This window comes from Zootoca vivipara, chromosome 16 (genome assembly GCF_965207765.1).
Source record: "Zootoca vivipara chromosome 16, rZooViv2.hap1.1, whole genome shotgun sequence".
In the NCBI taxonomy this organism is placed as follows: Eukaryota; Metazoa; Chordata; class Lepidosauria; order Squamata; family Lacertidae; genus Zootoca; species Zootoca vivipara.
Genome location: NC_142599.1, coordinates 41,787,687 through 41,803,137, shown reverse-complemented (window position 1 = coordinate 41,803,137; position 15,451 = coordinate 41,787,687). Strand labels below are relative to the sequence as shown.

Below are 15,451 nucleotides of genomic sequence, written 5' to 3'. Positions count from 1 at the left end.
GTTTTGGATCACTTAAACCTTGAGAATGGGGGTGTGTGTCTATGGCAGATCAGAGATAAAAAAAATAAATCACATAAGAAGAGTCCCTCTGCTGGATTAGACCAAAGGGTCTAGTCCAGCCTCCTCTTCTTTCAGTGTTCACATATACCTAGGATAGACTGCCTCTGGACCTGGAGGCTCCCCAAGAGCAGCAGAAGAACCTGGCTGCTGCTAGATCAGGCCAAAGGGGGCCCAGCAGGTCCAGCCTCCTCTTTTCACAGTGAGCAACCAGACACCACAAGCAGACTCTGATCCCAGCAGCAACAGCAACACTCTCCCAGTTTGTGATTCCCAGCAACTGGGATTCAGAAGCATCACTGCCTCCCATAGTGTGGGCAGAACACAGACACCCTGGCTAGTAGCCCCTGGATAACATACAGGGCTCAGAAACGCCACTAGCAGATTTGTTTCAAAAACAAGGGTCTCTTTTTCCAACACTTTCTGAGTGAAACATCCCAGAGGTCCGACTCTTTCCTAGATTTTGAGGGTGCAACTGAACCGTTTATGTGCATGGCCTTTTTTTTGAGGGGGGGGATATCTTTGGAAGCAAACAATCAAGAGGAAGAAAAAAGGGCAAGGCAGACAAAAATGTAGACACTTTTTTAATGATACATTTATTAGGAAGACAAACATCAAAGAGGTGGCTTTTGAACAAGAGACCCAGTGCTCACACAGGGAAGTGGTGGTGGTGGTGGGGTTCGTTTTTGGGGAGGGAGGAAGTGGTTATATCCTTTTCCTTCTTCTTTTGTTAGTACAAGGGTAGCAAATAAATACTTTTTAATAATCCTAGCAATTAACACAGAAGGTCCAGAGGTAAGAAGGCATCTCAGTTTGGTGGGTGAAACTCAGCTAAATTACACCTTTTACGCCAACTGAGATCCGGTGGCCCAGTGGGGCAGGGCTGGCCGTCAAGGTGCTCTGCTTGAAATGAAATGAAAACCTGGACAGCCTGTTTGGTTTTAGTTTCCTTTCCCAAGATGCTGAGCAAGAGGGGGCTCAGAATGCAGGGGTTATGTCAGGGGACCCAGGAAAATGGCAGCCTTGGAAAATGAGTAGAGTTGGAAGGGGGCTCCGAGGGTCATCCAGTCCAACCCCCAGCAATGCAGGGATTTACTTGGGAGGTGCAGGGGTAGGGAGACTGGGTTGTGGCCACCCTATCCCATCTTGTGCCCACAAGAGGGAGGAAAAGAGAGGTCGGTGCTAGGGGGACTCTGGTACACACACACCTCCCTCCAGTCTGAGTCCAAATCCCACAACCAGACTCTGAAACAAGGGGATTCTCTGTTTGCAATCCCGAGGGTGGAAGGGGTGGGGGGTCATGGACCCTTAGCAGACAAAAGGGTGGCTGGACCCCAGAAAAGAATGGAGGAAGGGGGAAAAGGCTGCTCTGATGGGGCGGGAGGGGGCATCACAAGGACAGAGCCTGCTTTATCCGCCCCCTGCCAGGCCGGAGGGAATGTGATGAAGAGCCAGCTGCTCTGCTTATGTCTTTCTGCATGTAGCGCCCTTTGAGTACGGGCAGAGAGTGAGAGGGTGATGGGGAGGGCAGGCACAGGGGGGTGGGCGGGCTGCCATGACCCAGAGTGGAAGATCCCTGCCCATTGGACCCTACTGCCCCTGTCTCCCCAAATCCAACCGCCACCCCACAAGCAGGCCTCGCTCACTCCCGGACGTAAATCCTTGTGCAGACGACATCGTCGGCTGTCATGGTCTGGAAAAAACAAAGAAAGATGAAGGAGAGCAAAAATGGGCACACCGGAGAGAAGGGAGGGGGTGTATCCCGCCAACGGTCCTCCTTAAGGTGTTGGCGGGGAGATGGCAAAACGGGGGGAAGGTGTTCAGCCCCCATCCTGACCTCTCCATCCCACCTGAAACAGACTGTGTGCCCCACTCTGGGTGGGGAGGGGAGGCAGCACACCCGGTTCTCAGTTCTGGAAACCAAATTCCTGGGCTGAGGAAGACTTGCCTCATTCCTCATTTCCTAATTTCTAAGAGTAAGTCTGCTCCTGCTTCTAAGTCAAAGGAGGTGCAAGGGGGTCTAGCCCAGTTGGCATGCAAATGGCCCCTGGCTCCATCCTCACCAACAGCACCTCCAAATAAAGATTAAGAATATCACTTGCCTGAAATCTTGCCAGGAAGTGTCAAGAAAATGGAGCCACTGCACTTTCCTGCATCCCTGCTCAAGTGTCCTAATCTGCAAGGGGTGTGTGTGGACCTGGGGGAGTGGGGAGGCTCCCTTACCAGAATGAGCTCCCCATCGTTGGTCAACTCCCTGGACCAGCCTGTCTTGGGGCCGTCGCCTTTCAGCAACCGCTGCTCACAGACCATCTTGTTGTTGCTTTCCCACTTGGCCAAACTCTGTGGAGAGAACAAAGGGGGGGCAGAGCCCCCCCACCAGTGAGATGAGGAGCCTGCCAGCAGCCAACAAAAGGCTGACCCCCTCCCCATCAAAACCCCCACCTCTGCCCCCAAAAGGCGCTCATTTGTCACTCGGCAGGCAGCCGGAGCTGGACGAGGGCAACTGGCTCCCCCCACCCAATTTAGGCTGACCGCTCCATCCATCATCTCCAAAGGGCTGGCCAGGAAGGGGAAGGGGGGCAGCTGGTGGAAAAAGGGAGCCGGCAGCCCCCAGGTCCTTTGGGGATCTAAATCATCTCCGTCATGGTCCTCAGCATTTATTATCGATAAAGGGGATCCGACCTGCTGCCTTGGGAGCCCTGATGAAAATGAGTGGGGGCTCAAGATGCAATTGCTCAGGACAGAATATCATCCTCCTTCCCTCTTGCAAATAAATAAATGGAGGGATGCATGTAAGAGCTGTTGCCAAGGAGAACATGACATACTGGTTAGAGAAATCACAGAATAATAATAATAATAATAATAATAATAATAATAATAATAATAATAATAATAATTTATTATTATTATTATTATTTATACCCCGCCCATCTGGCCGGGTTCCCCCAGCCACTCTGGGCAGCTTCCAACAAAACATTAAAATACAGAAATCCATCAAACATTAAAAGCTTCCCTAAACAGGGCTGCCTGTTTGTAGGGTTGGGAGGGACCACCAGGGGTCATCTAACCCAACCCCCAGCAATGCAGGAGTCTCAGCTAAAGCACCTGGGACAGGCACCGCCCAACATCTGCTTAAAAACCTCAGACAAAGGAGAGTCTGCCACCTTCTGAGGTTATATCCATTCCGCTGCCAAATGGATCTTAGCACGAGGTTTTAGTCGGAATCTCCTTTCTTGCTATTTGAATCTGTTGCTTCAGGTCCAGCCCACCAGAGCAGCAGAAAACAAGTTTGCTCCAAGGCAACTAGGCCAGAAGTGCAGAGGAGACCTGACCAGTTCAGAGCACAGCAAGGCTTGTCAGACTGAAGCTGGTTTGAGGGAAGAAACGCATCAACATGCCTGGCAGTTGAGGGAGTTTGGAGTGCCTGGCTAGACGAACAGGAGAGGAAGAGGGGACCTCACAGCCATCTTCAAATATATAAAAGGCCATCATGTTTGTTTTCTGCTGCTCCAGAAGGGAGGACTCGAACCCGTGGCTTCAAATAGCAAGAAAGGCGATTCCAACTAAAGAACACGGATAACTTTTTTGGGTAAGAGCTGCTTGACTGTGGGATGGTCTACCTGGGAAGGTGGCAGCCTCTCCTTCGCTGGAGGCTTTGAAGCAGAGGTCAGATGGCCGCCTGCCAGGGATGCTTCAGCTGATGCTTAGCCCTACCATTCTGTGATTCTTTGTAGTATTTCGTAAGGAATTATGGGATGGATGTGGATTGTGACTAACATCTGCAGAGCAGTCTTAGGAGAGAGAGTGGGGGAAACCTCCTCTCCCCCCCCCCTTCTCAATGCCAGGCATCTATATATATAAAAATGTAAAAAGGGCATGTGGGTGGGTGTCCACTTTTCACCGAAACCGCTTGACCGATTGAGGTGAAATTTTGACACAACATCACATGCGAATGTCCGAAGGACCTTAGAAAGTTACCTAAGACAGATGTCACACCTGGGCCAAGTAAAAACCCCAAAACCCCGTGTTTCAGGAGACACAGATCAGATAAAAGTGCATGCTGGGAAATAGAATGGAGAATCTGCGTCTCCATTGGCTGCAGACAGTTGGTGACAGCACAGAATTCCATGGCAACCAACTGAAAACAGGCCCAGCATTGCGCAGCCGACTGACTAGGCTACAGCATAGCCCAGCCAGGATAGCTGACTACGCCACAGGCAAGAATCAACTGAATATGGGCCTATTACAGGGCCGTGCCTTTGGGTAGGATAAATGTGTCGGGGCGGGGTGGGGTGATTTCACATAAAACACGTGGGTAGGGGAGTCAGGGTTGGGACAGGGCAAAATCTAACAGAACACGCGTATTGGGAGGAATGATTGTGTGCAAAATGAAGGGGGACTCTGAAGGTCCATTTCACAGGAAAAGGTCCAATTAACACAAAAAGCCACAGCAACGCGTGGCAAGGCCAGCTAGTAATGTTATCAATTTCTATCAGGCTGGCTCTCACACCTTTTCACTAAACTCAAAAGGTTCTCCAAACAAGAAAGTCTCAAACGCTACAGCCTTTCTTCACAGGGGAGTGTCTCCATTCCCTTGAACGTTTCACTTGCCCTTTTCTGCACCTTTTCCAATAGTGCAATATCCTTTTTGAGGTGACCAGTACAGCTTTCCAAATGTGGTCACACCGGAGATTGGTATAATGGCATTACGATGCTGACCGTTTTGCTTTCAGTTCCTCCCGTAAGGATCCCTAAGCAATCTCCAAGGGCATTGCTCAAAGGGGCCAGAGGACAGGACCACAAAGGACCCAACCCGACCCCCCAGGGGGGAAATGCAGCAACTGGGGGAGGGGGCTGGGAGGGCTCCTCCCCCTTGCTTTGTGTAGCAACGTTCAAGGTTTTCCTTCCTCCATTCCCAGGCCAAAGCCCAGCTGGGAAGAAAAGGTTTGCCAAGAAATATTGGACATGGGAGTTAGGGGAGCCCCAAAGGACCCCCTTGCAAAGCCAGGATCCATCCAAGAGAGGGGCAGGATGGGGATGTGGGCACCCAAGAGGCAAAGGAAGAGGGTTACAGCTCAGGGACAGAGACCCCACTTTGCTGGCAGAAGATCCCTGACGCCGTTTGCAGGTAGGGCGGGGGAGGGGGGAATATCCTGAGACTGAAACCAAAGACAGCTGCTGCCAGCCAGTGCTGAGCTACGTGAGCCAATGGTGCAATGCAGTTTCAGAGACTCGTGGGATTATAGAGTTGGGAGGGACCCCAAGGGTCATCTGATGGTCCAGCCCCCTGCAGTTACGGCTAAAAGATCATTGACAGGTGGCATCCAACTTAAAAACCTTCAAGGATGGAGAGCCCACCACCTCCTAGTGAGTCTGTTCCCGTGTCAAACAGCTCATAGCCTCAGATCCATCCTGAACCAGGAGGACTGAAATCTGGTTTTATTTGTAGACAACATGCTGTAGCTCATTTGGAGAGACCCTGCTTTGCATGAGCCAGGTCCCAGGTTCCTTCTCCACCGACAGTATCTCCAGAGAGGTTTGGGGGGGGGAGCCTCTTCCTCAAACCCTGGACAGCTGCTGCCCGCCAGTGTAGACAACACTGAGCTGAATGCACCCAAAGTGATGTGGCAAAAGGGAGCTTCCTGCACTTCTGATATAGGCTGTTGAGGCCCAAAGGCCGACGTCATGCAAAGCAGCTGGAGAGAAGCAAATCCAGCCCAGTTTTGACCCACCAAGGAAAAGAATTGATGCTCACCTCCCCCGCTCCACTTTTCTTGGTCCTTGAGATCTCTGTCTTAAGTTCCGTTTCTCCCTTGGGCGACAGAGGGTGGCCTGCAGGCCTGGAGTGCAGGATTGCTAGACCCCCCCCCCTGGACCCCCTCCCCTCCCTGCCCCTCACCTTGCAGGGTCTCCCGTCCACCGTCTGCTCCTCGAACTCTTCCCCAATCTTGAAGCTGATCTCAGTGGTGCGGACGGTGGTCGAGGTCTTGATGTAGAAGGACTCCCCGTCCTGCTTGATCTCCACGGCTGGCTTTGAGGCAGCAGCCACAGCGATCTTGCGGAGCATGACATTGACGCCTGGAACGAGACACGGCAACAGGGAGTGAGGAGAAGGCTCCAAAATACTTCCCTGCAGGTGGCGGCAGAACATAAGGAGAGCCTGACAGATGGATCAGGCCAAAGGGGGCCCACCTGGCCCAGCCTGCTCTTCTCATCAGTGGCCAAATGCCCCTAGGAACTCAGATAGACTGCCTCTGCACTTGGAGGTTCCATAAGAACATCAGAAGAGCCCTGCAGCTGGATCAAGGTGGGGGGGGGCAGCACCCAAGACAGGAGAGTTGGAAACTCAACAGGATGGACAGAAAGGGACCTCACCTACCCCCTTGCTTTCTGTTCTTCCTTTCTCCCCATTGAATTTCAGGGGGGAACCCCTCCTTGGGGGGCTATGGGAAAGAGCAGCACTCAGGGCCTTGTGGGTGCAGAATCAGAAGGAGGTAGACAGGAACTCCTGACACACATACAATTGGCCATGTCTGGGGAAGGCAGACTCAGCTGACATTTAGGGTATTTCGGGTGCGCCTGTTTCTTCCGTGACCTTCCTGGATCAGATTGAGTCACTGGGAAGTCAGTCTTGCACCCACAGCCATGTCTCATCGCAACAGCTTTCCAGAGAGAGAGAGATACATGCAGAGGCAGTGTTGACACAACAACCTTGCACAAATGTGCAATTGTGCAACAGACGGGCGAGGGAGGAGATGGCTCAGCAGTGTAAGCGCCGTGGGAAAAAGAGGACCCATCGGCTTACACTGGCGTAGCCCCACTGAAACCCCATGGGGCTACTCCACCCACGGGACCGCATCTGCAATTGGTGAAAAACAGGCAGATGAGGGCGCATGTCTGAATTAATGGGTCATTCAGAGTTTTGCTCCGATTGTCAAATTCAGCCTCTTGGGGGGGGGGGGCAGAATGAGCCAAAGTCAGTCCTTTGTTTTCCTGCTTCTGCCTGCAGAGGTGGCGCAGCTGTAGGAAAACTCACCCTTTCAGGGAAAGAGAGAAAGAGAAATGGGAGCCATCTCCCTGCCTGCCTCTGGGAACAATTATTGCAAGGGAAATATTATTGCACAGTCCAGAGGCGTTCCAGGGTCCAGGCGGTGCCAAATTTCCCTTTTCGAAGACTGATTACAAGATGTGAACAGAGATTGTAATTTTATTAGGGGAGTGGCAAGGGTAAGGCCCTCATGGAGAGAGAGAGAGAGAGAGAGAGAGAGAGAGAGAGAGAGAGAGAGAGAGAGAGAGAGAGAGAGAGAGAGATTGCCTGACGTTAGAAAGGATTTTTTTTAAAAGGAAAATAAATTGGCATGTGGGGTTGCCAGGCCTGGAGTACATAGAGGAAAGTTTTCTCACGGAGAGAGTGGAGGAATAAAAGTTTTCCGCCCTCTCTCCTAATGCTAGAACTGGTGAACATGCAGTCATGCTGAATGTTGGGAGGCACCAGACAGAGAAAAGAAAGTCCTTTGTCATACATTGCAGAGTTGATCTATGGAACTCCCTCCCGCAGGAGGCATAGATGGGACGGTTAGACAAATCTGTGGAGAATAAGGCAATTGATGGCTATGTTCTAACCTCCACAGTAGGAGCAGCAATGCTTCTCAACCCCAGTTGCTGGAAGCCACAGAAGGGGAGAGTTGCTCTTGTCCTCGAATCCTGCTTGTGGGTTTCCCAGGAGAGGCATCTGGTTGGCCACCGTGAGAAGAGGAGGCAAGAATAGAAGGGTCCCCTTTCTCCTGATAAAGCAGCTGGTCTCTTGCGTTCTTACAGCCACTGGCAGGCCATTGTGCAACTGGTGAGGTTGGTAGGGAAGAGAAACCTTTGCCCAGCTCCTTTAAAGGACCTGGAGCCCTGCCTCTCCGTGACCCTCATATGACTGAGGGTTCCAGGACGGCCATCTGCAGGGATGTTTTAGTTGTGATTCTTGCATTGCAGGGGGTTGGACTGCATGACCCTTGGGGTCCCTTCCAACTCTACAATTCTATGGCCCTCTCAAAGCAGTGAGAAAGAGAATGAGAGGGGGGAAGAGAGAGCAGCCCCCCTCTTTGCGCTGCTAAAATGCCCATAAAACACAGCTCGGAGGTGGAGAACCAGGCCCCATTACTCCATGGGGAAAAAGAGAGTGAGATTTAACAATGCTTTGGCAGCCAAGGTCTCCCCCTCCTCAAATCGGTTTCCTCATTCCAGCCCCCTCCCCATGCCGGCTTATTCCCGCTTCCCCCTCCCCAACATCTGAGCCTTTCTGCCCGAATAATTCAGATATGGGGGAAAGGGGCGGCTGAGTGCGGGGGGGGGGGCTGAGGAGTGAAATATAAGCATGTGATAATTATCCCAAAGTATGTTGCACAAGCCCCCTAACCTGGAAAGTATTTGCTGTGACCAGCGCAGGGAGATTGGAGGGGAGGGAAAGGAGATTTTCCTGGCAAGAAAATGAAAAAATGAAAAATACTAATAAATTGGTGGGTTGGAATTTGCCTCCCTCACGGGGTGGGGGGTGGGGAGAGGTGTTGCCCCATTTTCTTCCCCTCGATTTTGAGGGCCTAGTCCTCCCCCCAAGTCAGCGGGTTTCAGTTACGGGGCCTCAAGGTGGTCTCTGGAGTTTTGAAAAGAGGGAGGGAGGGAGATTCATTCTCTCTCTCTATTGTTCCCCGAGAAAGAAGGCTAGGGGTGGAAAGGGAATCTCTGCCGCTAATGCAGCCAGGAGGGATTTTTCAACAGAGGTAGGATGGCATCAACCAGAGCGAGATGGAAACATTTAAACTTTTCACTCATTCATGCCTGCCAAGATTGAAGCCCACGCTTCAGATGCAATTCAGGTCAGTTGTTGGCACACGCACACACATGCTCTCGTTTCTAAAGGTTTCTAGGCCTCGTGGATGCAAGGGATACACACCCAAACTAGGCTTTGAAGCCGAGGTTGGATGGCCATCGGGCAGGGATGCTTCAGTTGTGATTCCTGCATTGCAGGGGGCTGGGCTGGATGACCCCATGGGGTCCCTTCCAACTCAACCCTTCTATGATTCTATGTATTGCTACCCAGGGCTCCCAGGAGCCCCTCGCACAGCTGAGCATCCCCATCGCAGCCTGTGCCTCCCCTCCACCCTCTTCAAGTGTCTCCTGTGAGGCTAAGGCAGAGCGAAGGGTCAAGGGGCTCACAGACCCCACCCCACCCCTTCCCCCCACAAGGAGAGGGGGCTCTGCCTGGGTTTCCCCAGTCTTCTCCCAAAAGGAAGCTGCCTGCCCTAAACAGAGCCAGACCCACGGGGGTCTCTCTAGCTCAGGTCTGTCTACACTGACTGGCAGCAACTATTCAGGGTCTTGGGCAGGGAAGGAAAATGGAGGGGATTGAACCAAGGACCTTCTGCATGCCAAGCAGCCGCCCCACTGCTGCATCACGAGAGCCCTTCCCTGTTCCTAGCTGGGCTGCCTTGGCTCAGTTGGGAGAAAGTTGCAGAGAGGCAGAAGGGGAGGGGGGCAGGGAAGGCTTTGGATCTGCTGTCCTGCGGAGTTGGTGGCCAGGTAGGAGCCCCTCCAGCCCCCAGCCCCCCCTCCTTAAGTTGCCTCCCTGACTGTGTCGGTGGTGCTGGCCTTTGGGGCTGGATCCCAGGGGGCTGCTTTAAAAGACAAACACACCCAGGCTCCTCCGGCTCGCCTGCCGCCATCTCCCTACACGCCAGCAGTGTGTGAAGCCTCCTGCCCGGCAGATGGCAGGGAGCACCAGGGGTCAGCCTGGCCCCCATTGGGCATTATTATTAGGAGAGCGGCAGGAGGGGAGGCCAAGCCTGCCCCGCTCCTCCTCCTCTGTTGGGGTGGGGAGAGGTTATTTCAGGAGGAATTTGTCATTGCGGCACCCAGAGCCAAAGGCCGTGGCACCCAGCAGTGTGCAGGCCTCCATCGCAGGCGGGATGCAAGACCAGCCTGCCCCAGGGCGAGCTCAGAGCACAGGCCACTCTTGGCACGTGGCCTGGATGAGGCCCTCCGCCAACTCCTCAGCAGCAAACCGATCCGGTCGCAGGAGCAAAGGAAACAGTCGTATGAAATCAGCCCATCCAGCTCAGCACTTTCTACACTGGCTGGCAGCAGCGGGTGTCCAGGGTTTCAGGAAGAGTTTATTCTCCCCAGGCCTTTCTGAGGTTGAACCCGGGGCCGTCTGCACAGAAAGCGGGTGCCCTGCAACTAAGAAATGAAGATACTTGTTCTTATGGTTCCAGATAATTACCTGTATGTTCCAGTTTAAATGGGGGCATAAGAAGCTACAGTATATTGAAGTCACACCATCTAGGCCACTATTGCCTGCACAGATTGGCAGCAGTGCCTTCTCTGCAGGTTCTCAGGCAGGGAGTCCCTTCCCAGCCCTACCTGGAGATGCTGCCACCGAAGGTTGCACCCAGGACCTCCTTCTGTTGGAAATGCTGGGGTGCCGCTCAGCTTACACCAGGGGTCAGCCACCTTTTCCAGCCATGGGCTGGTCCACCGTCCCTCAGACCATGTGGTGGGCCAGACTATATTTTTTGGGGGGGGGGGGGAATGAACGAATTCCTATCCCCCAAAATAACCCAGAGATGCATTTTAAATAAAAGCACACATTCTACTCATGTAAAAACACACAGTCTGCAGGCCAGATTGAGAAGGCGATAGGGCCGCATCTGGCCCCTGGGCCTTAGGTTGCCTACCCCTGGCTTACACTAAGCCATAGGAAGAAAGAACCATAGAATTATGGAGCTGGAGGGACCCCCAAGGGTCATCCAGCCCAACCCCTGTAAAGGAGACATGGGGAGGGAGAGAGAGAGAAAGAACCTCCAAGCTTCTGAGACTATCTTTCTGATATGACCTGACCTGCACTGACCTGTCCTCAAACACTAGACAGACACACCTGGGGCTGCCACCCTCCTGATCCCATCCTGGGAGAGGCGATAAAATCATAGAATCCTAGAGTTGGAAGAGACCACAAGGGCCATCCAGTCCAACCCCCTGCCAAGCAGGAAACACCTTCAAAGCATTCTTGACATATGGCTGTCAAGCCTCTGCTTAAAGGCCTCCAAAGAAGGAGACTCCACCACACTTCTTGGCAGCAAATTCCACTGTCGAACAGCTCTTATTGTCAGGAAGTTCTGCCTAATGTTTAGGTGGAATCTTCTTTCTTGTAGTTTGAATCCATTGCTCCATTTCCACTTCTCTGGAGCAGCAGAAAACAACCTTTCTCCCTCCTCTATATGACATCCTTTTATATATTTGAACATGGCTATCATATCACCCCTTAACCTTCTCTTCTCCAGGCTAAACATACCCAGCTCCAAAGGATCCCTCTCCTTTGTTTCTTCTGCAGAGACAAAGTGGATCTTTGAATCCCCAACTCACTGGGACAGAACTAGGGATTCTTTCCTATCCAACTCACATTTCTCATGATGATCTTGGCTTCCTTGCTTCTGGCCTCAGAGCGCTGGCTTCCAGGGACCTATGTGCTCTCCGGAGGGATTTGGGCGCAGCTCAAGCTCCTGCTGATGTGTAGAGACTCTGTGCTCCCCAACTGTCCCTCATGCCAAAAGCAGGTCCTTGCCCTCTCCATAGGATGTCTATGTTCTCCATAGGATGGCTATGCTTCTGAATAATCCCAGTTGCAGGGGACGGCAGGAGGGGAGAGCTGGTCTGGTACTTAACTCCTCCTGCTTGCCAATTTCCCACAGGCAACTGTTCAGCCCCTGTGAGGGCAGCATTCTGGGCTAGAGGGACCAGCGGACTGATCCGGCAGGCTGTTCTTACGTTCACAGCAAACTGGTGTTTGCAGGAGCCGCACTCAAAAGGGGATACGAGGTGCCTTTTGTGGGGGTGGGGGGCAGGGGGAAGTCACCCATGAGAAAGTGCATTGACCAGAACTGCCCTGCCCCACTATGGATCCTCTCTTCTGCAAGGTTGCAATCTGAGGGACCAGCCATTTTTTCATCTGAATCCTGAGTTTCCCTCCTGGTTCTGGATCCGGCTTCCAAACCCTTCCAGAGGCATCCAGGTGGTGACTCAGCCGGCCACGTCAGAGGACAGGCAAAATGGGATTATGATGATTTTATTGGGGGGCAGGGGTGGAATCCTAGGAAAGGCCCAGACGGTCAGTTCGCCTGAACCCCCAAGTTAAAATCTCATTTTTAAATAAAACAAATGGCTGATCAGCCTTAAGAACAAACAAACATGGATAGTGAAATTCCTGCTGCAAAACTTAAACAAGTGCTAATATGGTGGGGGAGGGGGATCTCTGCCAGGTAAGAAGAGGAGCCATGCTAAAAACGGGGGGGGGCTCATTTAGCCCAGCATCCTGCTTGCCCCGTCTGCACTTTGGATTAGCAGTCTGAGGTAGACTGCTCCTGACCATGGGGGCTCCACCAGCACTGTCAAGACAAATGGCAGTGGATGGATACCTCTCCCCTCAATTCTCTATACAAAAGGGTAATATATGGGTCTCCTGCAGAGCCATTGTCGAAACAGAAAGACCTACAATGGTTACACAGTGGGAGGGGGGCAGCAGCTCTAAAAACCAGCCCTTTCTCTAATAGAATTGCCCAGAGGGCTGGGGAAGCGCTTTCTAGCCTGGTGTCTCATAGGTCCCCAAAGCCCCCTCCCCAAATGGCAAACTCCTCTGGAGTGGCAATGCAAATTCTCAGCTGCGCCTGTCTCCCTCGCGGAGCTGTTCTGAAGATAAACCGGGGTTGCCGTCACTGTGTGAGACACAGTCGAGGAGGGGACCTCCAGTTCTGCCTCCGCTCCCGCCTCCGCTAAGTGGGGTTCAACTCCACTGGGTCGAAGCCCACCAGCGCTCCCCGCTCCATCCGCCCAGGCTGCCAGGAGAGGAGCCGCCCTCCGCCTGACCCAGCAGGGTGGTCCTTACAGCTGCTCACACGTTACAAAATCCGGTGGCTTCTCCTCCCCGCAAGCAGCGGAACCCCAGACACTCCTGCAGGGCGATCGCTCCAGCCGCAAACTTTGCTTTTGGGGTGACGGCGGGGAACACGGAGACGGAGGCGGGTGCGTTCTTCTAAACACGCGTGAACACGTTGAAACTCCGAAATGGCAAGACGCAGGTCTGCAGGTTCTCAACCCCAATCCAAGCAAATTAAGGCTCCCAACTGCACCCCCTTCTCTTCCCCACTCCAACAATATCCTCCAAGGCTGCACATTGGGAACCTCAGGCGCCCCACCCCAGACAGCCCCACATCCTTCAGAAAGCAGGAGCCACGGGTGCGCCAGACCTCTTCTATCTCTCCAGCTTATGTTCCCGCCCCCCAGGTTATCCAAAAACAGCATGTTTTAAGATTGCAGAGCTGGAAGGGACCCCTAGGGTCATCTAGTCCAGCCCGCTGAGATGCAGGAATCCAGAAGGCGGCTCCCTCTCCAGATATGCCCGGATCCAAATACTGGAGCCATCCGGAAAGCCCCACTCTGTTCAAGGAGGGGGGAGCCCTCCTCCCAGAGTGGCTTCTGCATGCGCCCCTGCCGGGGTGGACGCATCCAGAGAGGGGTCTAAATATAGAGGGAAAGAGACCCGCTTTCGCAGGAGGGCAGCAGCAGCAGCAGCGCTGCGTCATCGGCTATTTCTTGGGCGCTTGACTCAGCCCTTCCCAGAAATAAGCCTCCGCCTCGGGCGTGAGACTCACCGTAAGCCTTCAGCAGCTCCTCGAAGTTCTCCGAGCTCTTCATCTTCCAGATGCCGGAGAAGTTGGGCATTTTGGGGCGGGCGTTTGTCTGGCGGTGGTGGGAGACCGGCCGGCAGGCGGAGACGCAGGCGCTGCGCGCAGGTGGGACCTCTCGCCTCCCTCGGAGGAAGCGAGCAACCTCCGGAGCAAAAAGCAAGGGCGCTGCTGCGTCGCCTCTCCTGCGGATCGGGGCCCTCCGGTGCGGAGTTTTGCTTCCGCAGAGAAGGGATGGAGTGATGGAGCGAATGAAAGAGAGCGAAAGCGATGGGGGTCCTCCTCTCCTGCTCCGTCTCTCTCGCTTCCCCTTCGGAGCCTTTTCTGCCTCCTCTCCTCTGCTTGGTCCCTCCCTCTCTGCCCCAACCATGCCTAGGGGAGGGGGAGCCAGAGCAACATGATCCCACCCCCTCAACTGCCCCGCCTCTTCCCAGACCCACCTGGGTCCCCGCTGACTGACCCTGCCCCAAAGCAGGAGGGGAACAGCCCTCCCCAAAGCCTTGTTTCCCCCCTTCTCTTTGGCTTGGACTGCAGAACCCCTCGCCTCGGGGCTGCTGGGCTGCTACCTGGCTGCCTGTGAGTTCTCTCCCTAGGAAGCTAGAGGGAGAGGCTGGACCTAGGACTATCCTTCTTCCTCCGCCTTCTGAACTTTAACGAACTCTCTGGGCTCCCACACCCTCTGCATCTGCTTCCAGAATAAAAAGCGTCTAAGCCATCTGTTTTGACGGGGCCTGTTTCTGGAAAAGGAAGATGGCTGTGATTTCTCCACGGCAAGGGGTTGGACTAGATGGCCCTTGGGGGTCCCTGCCAACTCTGCAGTTCTATGATTCTATGACCATGGCTAGGTTGGTGCCAGCCTCTGCTGGCAAACTGGATCTAGTCTTGTGGGTGGAGAGGGTAAGACCACGGCATGATGCCAGGACAAAGGGGTGGGGGTCCACGTGGCTGTAAATCTGGAGCAGGTCCTCAGGGGGCACCATAGAATTGTAGGATTGGAAGGTACCTCATGAGTCATCTAGTCCACCCCCCCTGAAGTGCAGTGATCACAGATCAAGGTGCTGAAATTGTATCTCTTTGTGGATTAAACTACAGTATGGTAGTATGTGGATTAAACTGTATGGTGCATACGCAGCCAAAGAAAGCGAATAGTGCCCGTTTCCTTTTCCTTTTCTGCCATGTCTTCTTAGAATGTAAGCCCATGGGGCAGCAATTGTCTTACCAACAACATTTGTCAGCTGCTCTGGGATATACATATCAGATTTGGGCTCAGATGCACTTCCTCTTCAAGAAGCCCATCGACAGGGAGACCCAGGGTGGTGCAATGGCAGAGGGTCAGACTAAGACCTGGGAGACATGGGTTCAAATCTCCACTTGGCCATGAAACTCACTTGGTGTGACCTTGAGCACCACGGTCCCTGCCTCTCGGACTAACTAACCTCACAGGGTTGTTGCGATGAATTAAATTAGGAGGTGGGAAACCATGAACTTGTGGGCGAGAACGGTAGAATATATGTGCAAGAGCAATTAAAATCAAAATCTATAAGGGGCAGTTCCCCCTCCCCATTTCAGAAAGAGAAGACTTCTTCTCAGTTGCTTTGCACATGATAAAAGTGATTTTGTGAAAGGGAACATCTGGCATCAATCCACATATTTGCGCAACCTGTGGAGGGTCC

At 53.2% G+C, this 15,451-nt stretch overlaps 1 protein-coding gene across 1 annotated transcript; it reads right to left on the bottom strand.

The window, feature by feature from the left end:
- Positions 1-628: 628 nt before the first annotated feature.
- CRABP2 (cellular retinoic acid binding protein 2) lies at positions 629-14,369 on the bottom strand. Its single transcript, XM_035136470.3, has 4 exons — positions 13,746-14,369; positions 5,957-6,135; positions 2,281-2,397; positions 629-1,750 (listed from the first exon to the last, which is right to left on the bottom strand). The coding sequence occupies exons 1-4, from the start codon at positions 14,146-14,148 to the stop codon at positions 1,700-1,702; spliced, it is 750 nt and encodes a 249-aa protein (XP_034992361.2). The 5' UTR covers positions 14,149-14,369; the 3' UTR covers positions 629-1,699.
- Positions 14,370-15,451: the final 1,082 nt, after the last annotated feature.